The sequence below is a fragment of the Sminthopsis crassicaudata genome, chromosome 1 (assembly GCF_048593235.1).
Source record: "Sminthopsis crassicaudata isolate SCR6 chromosome 1, ASM4859323v1, whole genome shotgun sequence".
In the NCBI taxonomy this organism is placed as follows: Eukaryota; Metazoa; Chordata; class Mammalia; order Dasyuromorphia; family Dasyuridae; genus Sminthopsis; species Sminthopsis crassicaudata.
Genome location: NC_133617.1, coordinates 725,257,695 through 725,280,565, shown reverse-complemented (window position 1 = coordinate 725,280,565; position 22,871 = coordinate 725,257,695). Strand labels below are relative to the sequence as shown.

Genomic DNA, 22,871 nt, shown 5'->3' with positions numbered 1-22,871 from the left:
CAAACAGGGTTAATGACTTTCCTAGGGTCACTTAGCTAGTAAATGTCCTCAGGAAGAGGAGCTTTTCTGATTTCAGACCCAGTGCTCTGTGCATTGTAACACTCCCTAATTGCCCCTTCCTCATTTTACAAATAAAGAAACAGGTTTAAGAAGGTCAAGGGATTCTCCAGAGTCAGAGAGATTATACGACACCTGACATTTGTAAATTAGTATAGCACTTTGCACATAGTAGGCTCTTTGTAAATCCTCATTCCCTTTTCCCTCTCCTCTGGGACTCATTTTCCTGATCTGTAAAATGAAGAGTTGTATTCAATGACCTAAAGGTCATCCCACTCAAAATCTATTATCTTTGCTACGCAAAAGCCAGCACGGGATATTTTTCTTCCTTTTGCCTTTTACAGGGGAGTTGGCAAGTCTCCCTCCTAGTTTCTTTGCTCTTACTTCCACTAGAATGGAAACTTAACTGGATCCTCGTTAATGGAAAGGTGCCCTGGGATATAAATAATGTTAATAGTAATATTCTGCATGAATGCTATTTCAATTAATTTTTATATTCTCAATGAACTGCTCATGCATCACCTCGAGTAGAACACTTATTAAATTCTTCCATTTTTCACGAGAACTGATCTTGTTTTGCTATTGAATATCGATACCATCACATCTGCTCTTTGATTTTTGTGTGTGCATACGCCTTGATGAAATGACTCCCAACGTGATTTCTAAATGGTTCTTCCCTCGCTGCGCCAACTTCGAAAGCCCTTTCTAGATTCTCCCTAATCCCATCAAAAAGGGTAACAGGGGCCAAGTCTTAAAATATTGCTTTTAATAGACTCCACGTGTTACTTGGTTAGCTCCCAATTCCTCCAGCCTGCCTTGCAAACTCAGGTAATCAAGCTAACAACAGCTGCTAGGGACAATTTGCATCGGATTTTAGCCCCACCGCCCCTATAGAAGCCAGTGGACTCCAGGTGTGCAAAAATGAACAGGTTCCATTTAATTCAACAAGCTTTTAGTAAGTGGTTACATGTGCCAAGTCACCGTGTTAGACTCTGGGGATACAAAACAAACAAACAAACAAACAAACAAACAAACAAACCAGCAGCCCTTGCCTTTAAGCTAATTGCAATTTGTTGGAGGGAAACAGCCCAAAAGGAGCAAAAAATAAATACCAAGGGAGAGGGGGCAAGTGGGGATGGAGGTGGTTACCTTGGGAAAATTTGTCTCATGCCCCATGGAGTAAAGAATGAGCCTGAAAACATAGGATCCGTGTTCAATGAGTAGCCTTCTGTCACTTTCTACTGTAAAATGAGATAGGTCATAGGCTCTAGAACTCATCTAAGAGATCATCAAATCCAACCAACTTATTTTACAAATGGGGACACTGAGGCCTGGAGAAATTTAAGGACTTGGCGAAACACACAGGTACAATCAGAGATCTAGAGCTAGAAGGAAGTTTGAGGGTCATCAAGTCCAATGTTCTTCTTTTAGAGAGAAGAAATTCAAGTTGGATTGGGGGGACCCTCTTGGATCCTTTCCAGCTCTTGATCCCCAGTGACCTCACAAACAATTGCTGCCCCTTTTGGAAGGTCACCAACTCATCAGACAACAATTAACTGTTCTCCCTTTCCACAGGCCCCTCTGGAGGTCACACCCTGCCAGCCCCAGTGGTGGGCACCTTGCTTGGCCCTGCCTTCTCTCCACTGTCCTTCCAATCACTTGTAGTTCACTTGCCCCCCCCCCCCACTGTAGATAGCAAGTTCTGCCTCTGAGCAGAGATGTTCTCAGAGCTTCCAACTCCCCTCGGAACTCAGGCCGATCACCCTTATGGCCCACACTCTTTAGCCATAGCCCTGGGAGAGAGCAACTGACCACCTGTGCATGACCTGATCTCCAGGACAACTGAGGCTATGATGTTCTCAGGTTCCATTTTGCTTTTATTTAAAGGAGAATAACTGGCCCTGGACTTGAGCGTTTGTGAGCTTTTTCCATATATGATCTCATTTGATTCTCACAGGTCTATGAGGTACATTCTATAGGGATGGCGGTTATTCAGTGTGTTCAACTCTTCAAGACCCCATCTGGGGTTTTTGGGTTCTTTTGGCAGAGATACTGGAATGGTTAGCCATGTCCTTCTCCAACTCACTTTACAGATGCAGAAACTGAGGCAAACAGGGTTAAGGGTCTTGCCCAGAGCCACACAGCTGGTAAGTGTCTGAGGCCACATTTGAACTCAGGTCTTCCTGACACAAGTCCCGGCACTTTATGCACCTTGCCACCTAGCTGTCCCGCTGCCATGATTAATTTACAGATGATGAGACAATTTATAAGTGTCAGAGACAGGATTTGAATCCAGGTCTTCCAGCCTCCAAGTCCAACACTATTTCCTTCTATCATTCCAGTCTTTTGGGGCTTTCCTCTATGCACATGCTACGATCTGGTCACATTGGTCATCATTCTGTCTCCTGTCTTGGTGTTATTGTCCCCCCCCCAACACTTTCTAGTTGGATGGTCCTGGGCAAATCACTTAAGTTCTGTTTGCCTCAGTTTTCTCATCTGTAAAATTGGAATAATAGCAGCACTAACTTCCTGGAGTTGTTGTGAGGATGAAATGAGATAATATTCATAAAGTGTTCAGCTCAGTAAAAAAAAAATGTCAAGTACTAATTATGATTCTGAAGACTATGAAGACTTCCTGTGTATAAATGGGCTGGGAAGAAGATACCAAGAAAAACAGAGAGAACTGAAGAGGCAATCCTGTTTCCTGCTGAGCACCAGCTTTTCTTTGTTTAAAAAATTAATTAAAGCCTTTTATTTTCAAAACATATGCATGGATAATTTTTCAACATTAACCCTTGCAAAACCTTGCGTCCTGAATTTTCCCTTCCTTCTTCCACTCATACTCCTAGATGGCAAGTAATCCAAAATATGTTTAACATAGTAAAAGTATATACTAAATCCAATATGCATACATATTTATGCAATTATCTTGCTGCACAAGAAAAATCAAATCAAGCTGGAAAAAAGAATGAGAAAGTAAAATGCAAGCATACAACAATAAAAAAGAGTGAGAATGCTATGTTGTGGACCACACTCAGTTCCCACAGTCCTCTCTCTGAGTGTACAGACGGCTCTCTTCATAAGATCATTGGAACTTGAGCATCAGCTTTTCACATAAAAAAGACTCATTTACAGGAAAGTTGGAACCCTGGAAGTTGGGAGGTCCCCTGGGAGGGGCAGTCTTATTTCTAATTTAAAACTAAGGGAACAAAGGCTTAAAAAAAATTAAGGGACTTGTTCAGGTTTACCCAGCAAGCAACTGTGAGAGATGGAATTTGAAAGCAGGTTTTTTGACTGCAAGTAAAGCCAGCCTCTAGGCCTGAGCTCAGGACACTTGACAAAGTCTCAGCACCTTGGAGAAGTCTCTGGCTCCAAGACTGGTTCTAGATGCAGAAGGCCATATACCTGAAGTGGGCTATTTTATAGGTATTGAAAAAAAAAGACAAATATATGAGGGAGAGAAACTAGAAACCCATTGGTATCCATGAAGGATGGCTTAGGATGGATTAATTAGCATCATGCTGCCCTTGAGGAGCTGGGGAATTAGAAGGAAAGAGAAGCAGTGGACCTGAGGGGTAACAAAATAGAGAAGAAATGAGACCAAGCTTTAGAGCACTGCCTGATGAGGGCACAGGGATGACAGGATGAGCATTTTGGGAACCTGGGGACACTGCACAACTAGAAGGCAAGTCATGTCTCTTGTGTTCCTATCTCTAGCATATCTCTGGCATCCTCACTCACCGGCCCAGCATAATTCAGCTAATTCTCACAGAGAGACCCAGAGACACATAGAGATACAGACAGAGATACAGAGAGAGAGAGAGGGAGAGAGAGCAAGAGAGTGAGGGACAGAGGGGTGAGGGGAGAAAGCAAGCACTCATTCAGCTCATCCTCACCTCTCACCTGGACTATTTCTTGCACTTCTTTTAGCCCCTCTCTTCTACAATCCAACTTCTACACAGTTGCCAAAGTGGTTTTCTTAAAAAATGCCCACATCATTCTCCTAACTCAATAAACTCTAGTAGCTCTCTATTGCTTCTAGATTAAATATTTATCTCTTTATTTGGTATTTATAATCTTTTACAAGCTGCTTTTCTGAATTTAATCTATATTACATCCTTTCCTGCATCCTCCAGTCTAGCCATGTTGGTCCTCTTATTGTTCCTCACATATTTCCCATCTTGGCACCTTCTCTCTGGCTTCTTCATACTTAGAATGAACTCCCTCCTCATTTTCTCTTCTTAGAGTCTCATTCCTTTCAAAACTTCTTTTTAAAATTAAATTTTAAATTTTTATTTAATGCTTAATTTTTGTATTTTATCATTATTCCTTATTTAGTTATTTTTAAATTAATATTTTATTCCCTTCCCCTTCCGACAATTACATGTAAAAACAATTTTTAACATTCATTTTTTCCAAACTTCTGCTTCCCATCCCCACTGTTACACCCCCACTGAGAAGGCAAGCATTTTTTTTTATAGATTATGGTAACACTTTTCTACATCAAGTTTCTCCCGATCTCCACAGATGCCGGTTCCTTGCTCCACTTGACATCTCTGCCAAAAGTGTATGTTTTATACAGGAGAATACATACATTTTTATTTTTCTATGTGCTTGACACATAGTAGGAATTGAATAAGTAAATGACTATGGATTGTTTTTTAATGGCAGGAGAGCCACTCTTATGTTATGACAAATCCAGGTTACTGCCCCAGGCCCAGACCCTCTTCCCTAAAACTGCTGTCAAATAGGCAGTGACTCAAGTAGGAAGCTGTGGGGGAACTCTCTCAACTGGTATTAAAAAACTTAATCACACAGAGATTATTAACAACTGACTATGAATTTTACAAGATTCCTTACATTCATTATGTCATTTGATCCTGTGAAGTCATTTCTAAAGGTATTATTATGTTCACTTTACAGATAAGGAAATTGAAACTCACAATTTTATCCATAGGGAAAGAACTATTAATAGAGGTTCCTTCTTTCATCAAGCCTAGTACTTTCCCCACTATTCTGCATTATTTTCAAAATGAGGTTTTTTGCGATTCTAAAAGCCCATAACTACCAACTCTTGCCATATTAAAAAAAAAAAAAATCGCCACAGTAAAAAGAGCCCTTTGCATTCTGGGGAGTGAAATAAAAGCTGCCCTATGTGAAATATATGCTTGTCCATGGGTAGCTAGGTAGCACAGTAAGCTTGGGATCAGGAAGACTTGTCCATGGGTAGCCAGGTGGCACAGTAAGCTTGGAATCAGGAAGACTTGTCCATGGGCAGCAAGGTGGCACAGTAAGCTTGGAATCAGGAAGTCTTATTATTCTCTTGGAATCAGGAACACTTAATTTCCCCTCTCAAATATTTACTAGCTGTGTGACCCAGAGCAAGTTATTTCACTCTATTTGCCTCAGTTTCCTCATCTGGAAAATGAGCTGGAAAAGGAAAGAGCAAACTGCTCTAATATCTCAGCCAAGAAAACCCCAAATGGGGTCATTAAGAGTTGGGCACAATTGGAATAACTGAACAAGGCAATGACAACTTGTCCAGGATTAAGAAGGAACTTTTTCTGTCTCACAAGTTTTAGCCTGAGATTTCCCAAAGTAAATTCTAGGTGGTAGCAATAAGAGGTAAAGAGGGGTTGCTACTGCTTGCAGCCAGCCCCCAAGATTGAAGCTGAAATACATAAGCCCAGAATTCAGGGTTTCACTGATCCAGTTTTTGTACTCTTGAGCCTAAATCTGAATCACTAAAACTTCTGATGAATTTTAATTCTGCCTTCTGGGGCCAAAAAAAAAAATAGGTGAATCTGGGGGTGTATTCTTCAATGCTAAACAACCAACTTGCTGAAAGAAACACAGGATAGACTTTTAAGTTTAATCTGCATTATTAAAATTTCCTCCATCACTTAAGAATAGCTAAGAGGTACAATGGGTAGAGTGCTGGGCCTGGAGTTAGAAAAATCTGAGTTCAAATGTAGCCTCAGACACTTAGTAGCTATGTGACCTTGGGCACCTCACTTCTCCTGTGTGCCTCAGTTTCCTCATCTGTAAAATAGGGATCATAATAACATTTCTCCAAGACTATCGTGAAGATCAAATGAGATCATAATTAGAAAGTGCTTAGCCTAGTGCCTAGCACATAGTAAGAATTACAAAAACATTAATTAGTATTACTTTCTGGAGTCTAGATAATCAACTTAATAATCAATCAAATCCTGATTAGTAACATTTGCTGATTTTTGAGGTACAGGCGGTCATCCTGAAAATTTAACCACTGGACCTAATTTAACAAGTAACTCTTGATTCACTCACCCTAATTGATTTTTCTCACGACAATCTCTGGAGTGCCTCAAAACAGTTATGTTAATTCAATTGCTCTTTCTACAGTTTCTTGGTCATTTGTCAAATTACTGTAAGCTGTTAATGATCACCGCAGAGCAAAATTACTGAATTTCTGTCTTTTCTCTCTTTTCCTGGCATAAGCTTGAGGGGCTGAACCCTTTTCTGAGGAAAGCTGACCCAAGATTCTCAAATGTGGATCTGGTGCTTGAGCGGCTAAACTCCATTTCTCTACGTATAGTTCTCCCAAATCCAGCTGGTATGGACTGTGGGTAGGCTCCTTCCTCAAACAAACCAGCTTCCTTGACAACATATGTAATTTTTCACCAAACAGAGCCGGTCCGCATCTAGAAGCTCCCTTTGGTCTCCTTTGGGTTGGGGTGGGGACGGAGACTGTGGAGCATCTACTTCCCATTCCCCAAACCCAAGCTTCCAGCTCCAAGGCCAGAGAACCAAGACAAGGGCCTCTATCATCAACTGGCCTCCTCCTCCTGCTGACATTCTTCCAAAAGTGAATTCAAGAGATTGACACAAATGATCCCCAGCTTCAACAACTTCTGCCAACACCCTTCCTCCAAACTGTTTTTGGAATAGCAAGCTGTTCTGCGAGTGTCCTTGGCCCGCACATCGAACATGAGCGTGGTCTGGGGTTACTCCCAACCACAGAGAAAGGAGAAGAAAATGTACTAGCAGCTTGTCAGCAACTGGCAGTAATTCAGAAGTAACCCATGACGGGCCGAGGAGCAGGGGTAAGGCACCAGGTCCGACCTGTTTACCCTCCTGCTTTGAAACCATCCGAAGGTCCCAATTATTTCTAAGATAAAATACAAGCTTCTCAAGCTCACACGTGCATGGTCCTCCACAAATGGACTCCAGCTAGACTGACAACCCGGTCAATCAGTCAACGATGTGATGTAGCTGATTGGAGCAATCAGAGTTGGAAAAATCTGGGTTTGAATTCAAGTACTTATCAGCTGTGTGACTATGGGCAAGCGAGTTGACCTTTTAGTCTCAGGTCTCTCATCTGTATGACGGGAATGATAATACCTACCTTATAATGGCTATTGGGAACTGTCATATAGAAAATTGCCAGTTATCATCATGGCCTTTCCAGGCTCATTTCACGTGATTCCTCAGGCCCTGTATGTTCCATCCAAACTAGATAACCAAAGGTGATCCATGCTTAGCATCTGATTTCCAGTGCCTTCGGTGCCTTCTTCCTTCTTCACCTCTGCCTTGAAGAATCCTGAACTGCTCAAAGACAAAGTTCAAGTGAAAACTTCTCAGCAAAGTTTTTCCTGATTCCTGCTCCCATAAGCTCCTAGTGTTCTCCCTCCTCAGTTTACTCATCTTCAACCTTGTCCCATTCCTAGCCATCTCTAGTCGGCTCCTCTCCTGCCTTCATGTTCACCTTCCACCTCCCAGAAATTTGGACCAAGCCCCTACAGCTGCTCTGGGCTCTCATGGATGGACGTTCCCTTTATTTTGCTAAGATTCAAGCCTCAAATCACCCAGCTACCTGAGTCACACATAGCTATCACTTTCCCGTCCATGAAGGCAGGTAGGGAATGCCTTACTTGTTACATTTGCATCCTTGGTGTTTAGTACAGTGTCTGACACACAATAAGTGCTTGTGCTGCTGTTGTTGCCTTTTATTCTCAAAGACATCAAAATAAATCACTATATTGGGAATCAAGGTATATTTCTTCTGACTGGCTGATCAAACCAATATGATCTTGGAAGGTTATACCGCAGGTTGGGCATGCAATAAAGGAAGGAAGGAAGGCAGGAAGGAAGGAAAGAAGGAAGGAGAGAAGGAAGGAAGAAAGGAAAGAAGAAAGGAAGGAAGGAAGGAAGAAAGGAAGAAAAAGAAAGAAAGGAAGAAAAAGAAAGAAAGAAAGAAAGAAAGAAAGAAAGAAAGAAAGAAAGAAAGAAAGAAAGAAAGAAAGAAAGAAAAAAAGAAAGAAAGAAAGAAAGAAAGAAAGAAAGAAAGAAAGAAAGAAAGAAAGAAAGAAAGAAAGAAAGAAAGAAAGAAAGAAAGAAAGAAAGAAAGAAAGAAGGAAGGAAGGAAAGAAAGAAACAAAGAAGGAAGGAAAGAAACAAAGAAGGAAAGGAGGAAAGAAAGAAAGAAACAAAGAAGGAAGGAAAGAAACAAAGAAGGAAAGGAGGAAAGAAAGAAAGAAACAAAGAAGGAAGGAAAGAAACAAAGAAGGAAAGGAGGAAAGAAAGAAAGAAACAAAGAAGGAAGGAAAGAAACAAAGAAGGAAAGGAGGAAAGAAGGAAAGGAGGAAGTAAAAAAAGAAAATAAAGAAATTTATAGGATAACTTAGCAAGAATAGCAAATTGTACACGATAAAAACAAAACCAAAAAACTCAAATAGTGCATATGAACATTTGGAATGGAGATGTCTCTAAATGTGCACATCTTACATTTCTTTTGAGCTACTCAATTCCGCTTTGCTCACAGAACACAGCGCCTTCTTTGATGTGGACACACATGCAATGCTGAGTGGTCCTTTGCCAATGTCTCCCTTGCATCTCCCTTTCTGCTCAATTAGAATGTAAGTTTGTTGAGAGCAAGGATTATTTGCTTTTTGGTCTTTTTATTCCCAAGGGCTAACAGAATATCCTAAACATAGGAGATGTTTAATAACTTCTTTTAGAATTTAATTTAACTGAATTATTATTATTGCTACTACTGGACTAGGTTATAATATATGAACATCTGGGTTTACTAAGCAGTGAATAAGATGATTCCCTGGTTTGCAGAAGGATATCATAAAATTCTTTCAAATACTGATTGCCTGTAGGGCAGATAAAACATGATTTAGCTTACAAAATGACAATTTAGCACCAGGATGTCTCAGGAATACATCTATTGCCTAGAGTGTGACATACTGGAATCATTACAGCATTTAAGGAAGATGTTTATTATCTCTGTTTTAAACCTGGGATGACGGTGTATGTTTACTGCATTTCCCTTCCTAATTGGCATCTCCAGGCCTTCACAACTTGGCTCTAAGATCCCTTCCCTCCTTTATTGCTCTGCTTGGTCCAGCCCAACTGACTTTCTTGCTCTTTTTCCATGCATCACACTCTCTATGTATCTCTGCACAGTCTGTACCTTCTGTCTGGAACACAATTCCTTCTCACCTGCACCTCTTGGAGTTTCTTCTAACGTTCAGCTCCAAATCTCCCACGTTAGGTCTCTCCTCATCCTTCTCAGATGTTTTTTCCCCCTACCTTATATCCATTACCCACTACCTTCTGATGTCTGTATATGAACACACACACACACACACACACACACACACACACACACACACACACACACGTTGCATTCCCCTGTAGAAGCTAAGTTCCTCTAAAGAAACTATTGCTTCATTTATGTCCTTATATCTACAATACCCAGCACTATACCTGGCATATAGTAGGCATTTAATAAATGCTCATTGACTTATTAGTTTTTTATATTTTTATTCTATGATTCTTAGAATGCCAATCTCCAAAAATCCATGTGCTTGCTAAAAATATAAGAAATAATAACTATTTCATGTTATGAATTTTATTAGAAAAATTCTTCCCAAAATTATGCTCTCTGTTCTATCATCTTTAGATACTTTTTTTTTTGGTCTGGAGGTGGACTAATGAGTAATCTAGTAAATCCTGAATAATTGACTATTTGCTGAAATGGACAGGAGCTAACTATGTTTTGGAATTTAAGTTAATGATAAATGGGCTTCCATTCATAGTCCACATACTCCTTAAAATAGGATAAATGCTCTGGCCATGCTTTTAACAAATTTATCATTTTTCAGGGATGATAAATAGCAGCCACTTAGAGAGAAATGCTTGTCTGCATGAATTTTTTATTTGTTTGCCCTTATGCCAAGTAACAGAAGCCAATAGATATGCTCAGCGTTAATAGCAGCAGGTAGATTCCCCTACCCTCCCTTTGCTGAGTTCTGTGAAAAATATTGCTTCACTCCAGCTAGGTAGGAATACAAAAAAAATTAATGGACCCTTAATTAATTAAGGGACCCTTTTCTGCCCCTAATAATGTAACTTGATGCAGTGGAGAAGGCCTGGATTTGCCATTCCTTTCTCATTTTTATCAACATATTATCAAAAGGGTTGGAATGGATGGCTCCTAAGTTATCTGTCAGCTCTAAATTCATGATCTTGGAACAGAGAGGGAGAAGTCAAATATGATTTGACTTAGAATATTTAGTTATCCCTAGGGCTTCAAAAGGAAAAGTGCAGGCAGTTAAAAAAACAAAAAAACAAAAACAAAAAACAACTCACTTGTGTGAGTTTAACCCAATCATTTCAACCCATGGGCCTTATTTCTTCATCTATAAAACAAGAAGTTTGAATTAGATGGCTTCTGATGTCCTTTGTAGATTTTATAACTGCTCTTTATAGATCTAGAATTATGTTCCCTAGAGAACGTAAAAAAACCTGAATTTAGGTTTAGACTGAATCTGAAAGGGTAGGAAAGCCTTTCAGAAGTGAAGAAACATAGCACAGTGGAAAGAATACTGGATTTGGAGTTAAGGACACTTCAGTTCTCATTGTAGTTTTGTCATCTGGGGGACCTTGGACAAATTCTTTCACTTCTTAGGAGCAGAGTTTCTCATTTGTGAAATGAGGGGGGGTTGAGCTCTAATTATGAGATCCCATGATTTTACATGGAATGACAAGTTGTCAGTCCCTGTTCTTCTTGGCACGGGGATATTCAAAAGTATTTCCCGCCATATGGAGTACCATTTGGACACTCAAGTATTATAAGAAAGCTTTGTATTATGGTTCATACTCTATGGTTAACTACTTTAATAACATGAATGAGGAGAGATAGTATCTTTGTGTAGAATGACATATTCAGAGACTTTATTTTAAAAGAAAATAAATATCCAACATGACCGGGCAATCCAGACCCTCCATAATCTGGCCTGGGACCACCTTTTCGTACTCTATTCAGTAAATGATTATTTCCGCTATGTCTCCTCCCCTATTCCTCTGTGTCTATATGTGCTGTCCCATTTTAACTTAATGTAATCTCTCTCTACATCTACTATTTCCTCATTTTGTCTGACAACATATACATGGCAATTGACTCCAGTATCTCCATCAAGAGTCATAAACAGTTGGACATGACTGGAAATGACTAAATCACCGCAGCATATACTACACTAAGTCCTAGTAGCCCCTCTGCCTTTAGGAAGGTTCCTTTTAATCCAACCATTCTGGAGAGCAACTTGGAATTATGCTCCAAAAGTTATCAAACTATGCATATCAAAGTGTGCAGCACTGCTATTGGGCTTATATCCCAAAGAAATACTAAAGAGGGGAAAGAGAGCTGTATGTGCCAAAATGTTTGTGGCAGCTCTTTTTGTAGTGGCCAGAAACTGGAAGATGAATGGATGTCCATCAATTGGAGAATGGTTGGGTAAATTATGGTATATGAAGGTTATGGAATATTATTGCTCTGTAAGAAATGACCAGCAGGAGGAATACAGAGAGGCTTGGAGAGACATGAACTGATGCTGAGTGAAATGAGCAGAATCAGAAGATCACTGTACACTTCAATATTGTATGAAGACGTATTCTGATGGAAGTGGATATCTTCAACATAAAGAAGATCCAACTCACTTCCAGTTGATCAATGATGGACAGAAACAACTACACTCAGAGAAGGAACACTGGGAAGTGAATGTAAACTGTTAGCACTACTGTCTATCTACCCAAGTTACTTATACCTTCGGAAGCTAATAATTAATGTGCAACAAGAAAATGGGATTTACATACATATATTGTATCTAGGTTATACTGTAACACATGTGAAATGTATGGGATTGCCTGTCATCTAGGGGAGTAGAGGGAGGGAGGGGATAATTTGGAAAAATGAATACAAGGGATAATGTTATTAAAAAAATTACTCATACATATATACTGTCAAAAATTTTTATAATAAAGTGACTTTGTTTTTCAAAAAAAAAAAAAAAAAGGAAGGTTCCTTTTATTATCTGTTTCTTAGCACTGTTGTTAGTTTTTAAAATCATTCAAGAGTTCCTGCCTAGGTCTTTCTTGACCAGTTACAATAAAGTTCCTACTTTTTGGTTAAATATGCCAATTAAATGTTACTGCATACTATGTTTTAGATGTTTCAGAAAGTCAGAAAATGCAGAAGCAATTAAACATTGGGGGCATTTTAAGGGAGCAGTCCCAAGTATCCAAACCAATCCCAGAAGTTTGGCTTTGCTACCTCATGATCCTCCAAGGAATTCAAAAGAATCATCATGAAGTTCTGACCTTATTCCAAGACCTATCACATCCTTCTGCCAGAGCAGAAGCTATAATACAGTAAAATTCTGTGTTCTGATTGTTATTTGCCAGTATAGAAAGAAAAACAGGAAATAGCCCAATATGCTCCTATTTAACTTGTCTATTCACATTGTTGAAAAAAACTAGCAAAAATGACATTTATTTAATCTCTTCTAATTATCTCATTGATACAAGTGCTCTCCCTTGGCGAGTGGAAGTCTTCTGGCTTTTTATGATTTAAGACTGCTGCCCTGAAAATTTTACTATGCTTTGCTCAACAGATTTTCAGTTGAGATTGTGGGTCCTGGGACAAATTTCGTGATGTAATTCCTTTCTCTCCACTTTAGAAGGCTGGATAGAACTCTTCCTTTCTCTTACCTGGAAGTTTCTAAAAGCATGTAAGAAACAGAGTGAAAAGAGCTGAGTTCATGTTTTAGGTTCAAATCTTAAATCTACTACTTCCTGCCTGTGCAGTTATGGACAAGACACTTAACCTATTGAAGAGAGAAGAAGAAATCTATTTGAGCCTCAGTTTCCTTCTCTGCAGGATGAGGGGATTGAACTAGATGACCTCCAGTTCTACATGACTATTTCTATAATGGACAAGGAAACCACTTCAGGTGGTAAAACATGGTCCAAAGTATATTTGAATGGAAATATAATGGTGGGTGACTTTCTAGGATAGATCATTGAATGAATGCCCCTATAAATAATGTGAAAGGGATATAATGCAAGAATTAAGAGTATCAGACACACTGTGTTTTAGTTACTTAATCAAATAGCAGCCCAAATCACTTTAAAAAAAAATCGATCACCAGTGCCCATATGCCCATTAGGGTCAATCATAACTTCAGAAGAATGCTTCTAACCTTTTGGCAAAGAGGTGGTAGATTGGGGGGGGGGGGTCAGAACGAGGTATACATCTTCAGATATGACTAATTATCAATTTGTTTTTCTCAGCTGTTCTTATTTATTCCAATAAAGAGACCTAGATTGGGAAAGATAGGAATAGAGAATCAGCTAGAAGTGATTGTGATGTTTTAAGAGCACATAGATAAAACATTTACAAATAGGAAGTAGGGGGGTAGCTAGGTGGCACAGTGGATAGAACACCAGTCCTGAAGTCAGGAGGACCTGAGTTCAAATTTGGCCTCAGACACTTAACACTTCCTAGCTGTGTCACTTAATCCCAATTGCCTCAGCAAAAAAATAAATAAATAAAATAAAATAAATAAAAAATAGAACTGTGATTAAATGGTCATGGGGATCTTCTCCTATTGATGAAGACTGACAACTTAAAAACAACAAAATCCAGCGTCCCACAGTTAGTGACTATCAGAAACAGGTCCTCAATCTGGGTCTCCTTTGTACTGAGTTACATACTGTACTGCTTTAAAAAAAATAAAATAATGTATTTTACAGATTTATATTAAATAGGAAAGGCCAGTGCATGACCTAAGAAGCCAGCACCTCACAAACTAATGGTTATGTCCTTTGTGGGGTGAAATCATATTCCCTTTTAATTATGTCTTGTTTCTTCAGTGAAATTCTTCTGATCCACAGGCAAAAGAAAGTCAGTGATAAACTTGGCTTGAATAGGGATGAATTAATAGGTTCTGTGTAATAGTACAGATTAGCCTAGCTATAAATGATCAATTGATCAATAGCAAATATCAAGAATTCTAAGTTCAATACCATCCGAAGTATTGAACCATTGGAGAGATGTTAATGAGGTAAAAGCTCTTGGTAGCCCCCACTTCTATTACAAAGAACCACACTGGGAAGAGGGGGCTCTTTTTCAAACTTGGCCTTGATGCTGCTGAGTAAGGAGCCCACTAGAGTGCCAGCTTTTTGAGAGAGAGAGAAGGTATTTTGGGTGTGGGCATTTTGCTGAATGAGTCACTAAAACTGAGCAGGGAGGACTGCTCAGGTCTGAAAGAGACAGAGCCTGAAATAGATCTTTGTTCCACTCAGGTTGGCCTTGCTGCCAGAAGAAAGCAGAGCTGGACGCACAATTTGGTGAATTTGGGACTGTCTGAAATAAACCCGACATTGTGCTTTGCAGGAAGTAGACAGTGGGTTACTTAGAAAAGCCTGGGATGGGGAATCATTTGGTGCTTGATGTTTTACTTCAGGCTTTCTCTGTGAGCCCCTAAGTCTTTGGAGAGAGTCTAAGCCAGAAAAAAAGATGATGTCAATTATCTTGGCCCTCATCTCCCATGTAGTTCAGGTAATAGTAAGAACTTCCCAGCAGATAAAACTCCTCTGTCCCTCCTGATTAAAAATATTAGGGCTAAATCCCCCCCCCCTCTCTCTCTCTCTCTCTCTTTCTCTCTCTCTCTCCTCCTCCCTCCCTCCCTCCCTCCCTCCATCTCTCTGTCTCTCTGTCTCTCTCTCTCTCTTATTGTTATCTGTCTGTCTTTCTAATCTATCTATCCTGTTTGACTGCCTATTTATCTAGAGTTCCCTATCTATACACAGATAAATATCTACATATGTCTATGTCCTTCCTCTCACGTCTCCCTCTCTCTCCCACATTCTCTCTCTCTAATATATTTTATATGCATCTACATTCTTTTCCTCCTCTTCTATTATTTCTCTTTCTCACTTTCTCCTTCTCTCTCTACATCCCTCTATTTATACATCCATATGCCTAATTATTTATCTATTGGAGAGAGAGACAGAGACACAGAGAGACACAGAAAGAGAGAGAATAGGAAAGGGAGAGGAAGGATGGAGCCAGATGTAGGTGGAGACAGACACAGAGATAGAGAGATAGAGAGCATTGCCCTGGACAAAGGAGCACCTTCCTTTCAAGAATTCATGAGTGATGCCCTAATTGCGGGGCAGATTCCTTTTCCAATGAAAACCACAGTAGTACTGACCACTTCCCAACACCACGTGGGCAGTTTTTAGTTCTTATGTTATTGTGAGCCATGTATACCAGAGCTAAGCAAGTAGAAAGAGCAAGAAGAGTATATGGGTGTAAATTCCTCCTGATGCTGCTTTTCTCTATTGAGCAAATTATCACAGGTCTCAGTTTCTTTATCGGTAAAATGGGGGGAGGAGGCAGCTGGTCTAGAGGGCCCATTAGGTCCCTTCTAGCTCTCAGTCTATGGTCCTATGAAATACAAATGCTTGCTGATGATATCTTTCCAGCCCTTAATTAAATGCTTTTGGGATTTGAAGGTGACCCTGCTCATTAATTTTTAAAATTGAAACCTCAATAAAGAGTCAATGATCTGAGATGTAGGCAGAGAACATATACTAATGTAAACTAGAGGGAGTTTTAAAGGCATGGAACAACTGGACAGAGAAGTGGGTCAGGAAGCAGAGCAGTGCCATGCAGCACAGTAACTGAGCAATGTTTCAGATGGGAGAATATTAATTAAAGCCTATTTATTTTAATTAAACACCAATATCATCCCTCATCACTAGTCCCTTCTTATTCCTGGGATCAAATACAAACTCCTCCAACAATTAAAACCCTTCTTAATCTGGTTCAGCCTTTCTTTCTAAGATGGTATACATTATCACCCAACTTTCACACCCTTTCTAGCTTAGCCAAATAGGTCTTCTTGTTGTATCTCATACTTCTGACCTTTCCATTGGCCGACCACTATGTATAGAGTGCACTCACCCCCTTTTGTTCATCAGTACCTCTTAAAGCTGACTCCACAGTACCCCCAACAATTTCCTCTATGTGCTTGCTATCTCCTTGGATAGAATGTAAACTCCTTGAGGCAGATCATTTTGTCTTTGCATTCTCACCTCCTAGTACAGTGTTGGGCAAATAGAAAGTACTAAATAAATATTATTGAATGATTGACCAAGAACTTTGCTTATTAACTTGTAAATTCAACATTTCATATTTAGACTCAACACAGTCTCATTCATTGATTGGTATCGTACAAAAAGACAAAAGTCTTTTTTGGAAATAGAAAAAAAAATGTCCCCCAAAGGGAAAAAGAACCAAAAGGCCCTAGCAGGCAAGAGTGGGGAATGACTGATTCAAGTATATTATCCAACAAGCATATTATCAGATGAGAACAGTGATATTTGGAAACGTCAGAAATGAAAACAATGAGAAAGGAAGTGAGGGAAATTGTTGAGGGAGAGTTCAGGACTCTCTCTCCCCCACACCCTCCTAGTTCATTGTGACTGCCTAGCTGAGTCAGCCCAGAAAAGCAGGCACCTCACCCACCCAATGACCAACCCAACAAATGAAGCCAGGAAGTTCATTAGGATGAAGCTCTTGGTCAGGTGGCTCAGGAAGCAACACACCCAATGTTCTGCATCACACACACACACACACACACACACACACATACACACACACACAGAAAAAGAGAGAGAGAGAGAGAGAGAGACAGAGACAGAGACAGAGAGACAGAGAGACAGAGAGACACAGAGAGAGAGAGAGAGAGAGAGAGAGAGAGAGAGAGAGAGAGAGAGAGAGAGAGAGAGAGAGATATTTTGTTTTTTTTTTAATGGAAAGAACACTGGGAAAAGTTCTTATCTTTACCAATAAGTCACTTCATTTCCCAGTCTCAGTCTCCTGATTTGTGCAACCTGGAGATTAGTTTAGAAGAACTCCATTTGGACTTAGATGCTCTTCCCAGCTCTAAAAAAAATCCTAGACCTTCATTGGAAGGAAGCAAGGCTATTGAGAAACCATTGCACTAATCTACCAGAATTCCAGGATCATATCCGAGACCATCTTCTTTAACTACCTCATTCTGTGGATAGGGTAAATAAGGACCAGACCAGTAAAGTGACTTGTCCAAGATCACACTGTTAGTAAAGAGCCAAGCCAGAATTGACTCCAGATTCTGCACCGATGTATTCGGTTTGTACCATACACTGATCTTTGTTCTGATACTTTAAACTCAACTCATATTTAAATTGGAAACAATCAGATACAAAGACATCAGTGTTACAGTCTAGTGGTTTAAGGATTAAGGTCCTAGCAACATTATGTTTTGTTCACTCTGTTTTCAGTTGCGCCCAATTCTACAGGACTCCATTTGGAGTTTTCTTGGCAAAGATACTGGAGTAGTTTGCTATTTCCTTCTTTAGCTCATTTTATAGATGAGGAAATTGAGGTAAACTCCAAATCCAACATGCTGCCCACAATATTTAACCACCTGGAAAGTTTCTGAGTGGAGATATGGCTACTGATCTTGGGCAAGTCCATTCTTAGTCTCAGTTTCTTCATCTGTAATGTCAGGGAATTAGACTGGATGGCCTCCGAAATTTTTTTGTCTGTAAAGCCATGAACTCTACCTCTCCTGCTACATCCTTGCACTTTCTCCAGGGCTAAGAACATTGAACACATGTGGAAGGAAAGGAGGAACAAGGCAGAATTGCTGGGTGCTTGGATGATGTGGGCCCTATATATGGACTTCAGAGAAGCATGGGAAAGCTTAGAGGTATTGTTGATGCAAAATGGAGCATTACAATAACAGAAAAGAAAATGCCAAAAGGCCACAAAATTTTATTAATCAATCTTGGTAAATGAGGCATATTTCCCTTTTATAGAAAGGAGAGGGCAGAACATTACATATGCTTTCATACCATTGATATACTGATTGATGTTGTTTAGCTGCCTGCTTTTGCTACTATGGATGGGTCAATATTGGGGTTCGGTGATGATAATCAGAATATAACCAAAATGTTAAAAAAAAAAAAAAGGAGGGCATGCATAAAAGCTAAATTTAAGTTTAAAAAGAACTTAAAAATAAAAAAGCAAAGTGCTCAGGAACTGTAAAATATGCTGAGAGTGAGTATTATCCAGTTTGAGCTGCACAGCTGGCTTGAGTCTGGTCATGTGGGACTGGGGAAACTAATCATCTATTTCAGCAGGATTAACATGCTTTATGGAATTTTGTCTTAGTGGGGGAAAAAAAAAGATCAGTCTGTTGAGGTCTGTCCCATTCTTTCCATTTGTTGTAGAAATTGCTTTCCTTAAAATCTGCTACCTGGTTCTATTTCTAGTTTAATGCTTGCTGGGGGTGGAGGGAGCTCAAATCTAATTTGGGGTAAGGTTTTAGATGTCCTTGAGATTTTTTATGTCTTTCCTGTCACAACATCCTTATGATATTATGGAGGTACAGCTGAAGTGGACCTTAGAGAGAACAGGATCATGGTTTTGGAAGTGGATGAGACCTTGGGGGTCATTTAGTCCAACTCCCTCATTTTATAGATGAAGGAACTGAGACCAGGAGGGGAATTTAAAAAAACAAAAAAAACCCCAAAAAAACCACATTGCTCTAGTCTACTTGTGTGCAGGGAGGAAACAGAGCGGGAGAGAGAATTTAAGGGGAAAAAAAAGAATGGATTCAAAGAGCACCAAAAGTCTTCACTCTTTTTGTCCTATATCTGAGTGAAAAATGCTTTTTAATAATAATCACTGACATATATATGATGTCTCAAAACTTTATCATCTATTAAGTTTAATAAATATTATGATGGCCCAATGGATAGAGACTAGGCTGAGAATGGGAAAGACTCATCTTCCTGAGTTCAAATCTGGCCTCAAACTCTTACTAGCAGTGTGACCATGGGCAAGTCACTTCACTCTTTTTGCCTCAGTTTCCTCATCTGTCAAATGAGCTGGAGAAGAAAATAGTAAATTACTGAAGTATCTTTGCCAAGAAAACCTCCAATGGGGTCGCAAAGAGTCGGACACGACTGAATGGCTAAACAACAAAAATATTATCTATTAAATTTATATATTAAACTATTATCTAAAGTTCAATCTAAAAATACTATCTAAAAAGTATTATTATTTATCAAAACTTAAAAACTACACTAATGCTCTTGGGACACCCTATGTAGCCCTTGAACGTTCTTTACAACAACCAAGTAGCTCAGTGAATAGAGCACTGCTCTGAAAATCAGAACGACTCATCTTCCTGAATTCAAATCTAGTCTCAGATACTTCCTAGCTGTGTGAACTTAAGTAAGTCACTTAACCCTATTTGCCTTGGTTTTTTCATCTGTAAAATGAATTGGAAAAGGAAATGTCAAACCACTTCAGGATCTCTGCCAAAAACAAAAACAAAACTCAAATGGGAACACCAAGAGTCAGAGTTGACTGAACAAGATCAAAGTTCTTCCCATCTTACCCCTGAGTGAGCCTCAGGAAATCCTGGTGAAATATACATAAAAACAAAACCAAAAAACAAACATTTCACTTGTGAGTAAAATCTAAAACTCTACCCACCATGTCTCTGAGATGGTAACTCATCTATTACTTAGTAGATAAATCTTGGAGCATTCTCTGGGGATCAGAGTTGAATTGAAATGCCTATGATCACAAAGTATGTGTCAGCGGCTAGAACTGAACCCAAGAGTCTTTCCATTATTCCATGCTGTGCTTCCCATCTCTTATTAATGTGGCGGTTAGTTATAGCAAAGGCACAAAGTCATGCAGTTAAAAATTTGTTTTAGCATGCAAATTGGGGGAAAATAAAATATTACATAAAAACATTATCCAACTACATGAATTAATTCATTCTAGTCTTTTCTCTTTTCAGCAATTTGCTCTCACTTATGAAATACCCTGGGCCAGGGGACTCACTTGGCCTGCAATGTGAACTTAGCAAATGGAAATCCCTCCCCTCCCCCCCCATTTGACACAGTTTTGAATAAACCTGACTAGATATATAATAATTATGATTAAAGAGTCCAGTATAAATACTATTGGGATAGCATTATAAGTCAATCAGGGTTTTATGGGAAAACCGGCACCTTTATGATCTCCTTGGGTATGATTTTCATTCACAAATACAGCATCAAAGTACTCTCTGGTCTTTAGAAGTACATCATGTGAGATGCTGCCTGCAGGGGAAGTAATTTGGAAGCGGAAGAGGAAGCTGAGGAACTGATCCATCTAAGGGCTGGGATTCAGTCTGAGCCAAGAAATAAGTGCTTTGAATGCTTTTTTCAAAGAAAATAATCTAAGAAATTTATGTATCATGAAGACATGGTCCAAATATTTTTTAGGACTTTAACCTCTTTCTATTCTAATTGATAAAGTAGCTACACTGAAAAAGATTTCTTTCTTTCTGATTTCACCACTAGAGCAAAGGGAGCAGAAAAAGTTCTTTTCATGAACTATTATTGCTTCTTAGAAGCAGGGTGCTCATAAATGTTTAACAACCAGCTCTCTGAAGAAAAAAAAGTATTATGATATACTTTGAAGTTTAATCTGCAATATTAACATTTTCCCCATTACTTTCTAAAGATAATCAACAAAATAAGAAATCCAATCTTTATTCATTTAATTTGCCTCTTTCTGAGATGTAAATGTTCACACTCAAAAGTTTAACAACAGACTCTGGAAAACCCATTCCAGCATACCCAAACTTAGCAGTACTAGAAAAATGACTCAAAAAAATCTAAAGATTTATGCAAAGGAAACTTGGAGAAATTTGTGTGATGTTAATACAGACTTATCTTTAAAATGCTGAAAGTCTGACAGCACCAGGATCTGTCACATCATGTAATGTGCATTTTAAAATAAATTCCTGCCTGGGTAATTTTTCAAATATGAGAACAATTTAATAAAATTAAAAGTAAGTTAATTTAAAAAAAAACTAAGCAAAGAACTTTGCCCCTGGTACAAAAATATCTTTACACTACTGGCTTTATTTACCATTTTTTTCCTTAGGGTAAGGTAGTACACAGATTTAGTATCATCCTTTATTCTTTTCTTTATTTATTTTTAAGAAAAAGTTTCTTTTCTTTTTATTTTTTCCAGCCTTTATTATCATATTATCAAATGAGATAACAATTGTAAAATGCTTATCACAAGGCCTGGCACATAGTAATATGTTAGTTATTGTTGTTATCATTACTATTTAGTGTCATTGATCACATGCACTCTTATTCTAGGATAATTTTAATGCATAATATAAAATAGGTGGGATTACAAAGGAAATAATTTTATTTAATGTTATTAAAACTGCTTTCAACAATAAACAAGTTCATGGCAGAGAAGATGGAAAGTTGGACTCAGAGCCTGAAAAGCCTGGGTTCAAATCTTCTTTTTAGTTCTTATTAATAGAGGGCAAGTTACTTAATCTTTCCCTGCTCAAGGCAGCTAAGGGATTTTTACAAATATTGTCTCATTTGTTTTTTAGAGCAACTCTGAGATGTTGATGTTGTCATTATCCCAATTTTACAGTTGAAGGAACTGAGGCAGACAGAAGTTGTTACTTGTCCTAATAAGAAAAGGCACAAACTCATCTAGCTGATGGCTATGAATCAATTCTCTCCAATCAACCTACATATAAGTGAGAAGCAGAGGCCCCTGCAGTGAAAATCTTTGAACTCTACTCTGACTTCCTTAGTTCATCCCTTACCATTTGATCTATGATAAGAGCTTTGCTATGGTTCTTAGTTCTGATGTGCACCAAATTAGGGCAAGTCTTTCAAATGCTCTGTATTCTCAAAGGAAAAGGACTTGGAAGGAAATGGCTTTCAATAACCCTTCCCTCTTCCCCCATCTTGGTTTTCTGTTCTTTATAAATCATAAAAGCTGGGCTGATTGAAGAAAAATAAAAAGGTTGGTGACCTTTGTCCCACTATTCCAGCAACAAATCCGGACCTCAGCTCTCTCTTATCTCTCTAAAACTATAAAAGCTCCCTGATCAAAGGGATGGTTTCATCTTTGTATGTGTAATCTGATCCTGATGTTCGGAACATAACAGGTCTTCAATAAATATGTCTTGAACTAAATTGTGAAATATTGAAATCAATAGACCCTGATGAGCTTAGTGGATACTGAACTTTTTGATAACATTCTCTATTAATGGTCATCTTTTATTAAATAAAACAAAAGTATTCTCCCATCTCATTTCCAAAAGTGATTATTATTAATTTAACTTCTATAATATCTGTCAAATCAGTCCTTTTCTCTTTACTCATGCTACAACTATTCTTAATTCACAAACTCATCATTTCTTTTTTGTATAGTTGCAATAGGCTCTTTCTTTTTTTCTTTTTTTTTTTTTTTTGGATCTACAATTAAAATTGTACGGGACTTAGCAGCGATAATGAAAGACAACAGATTCTGGAACCACACATAACAACAATCAAAAGAACTAGGTCTGCCAACAAAAATATCATATTCAGCAAAATTACTC

At 38.7% G+C, this 22,871-nt stretch overlaps 1 protein-coding gene across 3 annotated transcripts in view; it reads right to left on the bottom strand.

Annotated features, from left to right (window-relative positions):
- The window catches only part of FRMD4B (FERM domain containing 4B), a 337,387-nt gene that overhangs the window by 225,535 nt on the left and 88,981 nt on the right, over nt 1–22,871 (bottom strand). The window contains exon 1 of one of the 3 annotated variants that reach the window (XM_074284127.1): nt 7,445–8,218. The exons of the other annotated variants lie outside the window; for them this stretch is intronic. Coding sequence (XP_074140228.1) covers nt 7,445–7,471 — 27 coding nt within the window. The 5' untranslated portion in view covers nt 7,472–8,218. Of the gene's footprint in view, nt 1–7,444; nt 8,219–22,871 lie in introns of those variants that run through there. 3 annotated transcript variants of the gene reach the window in all.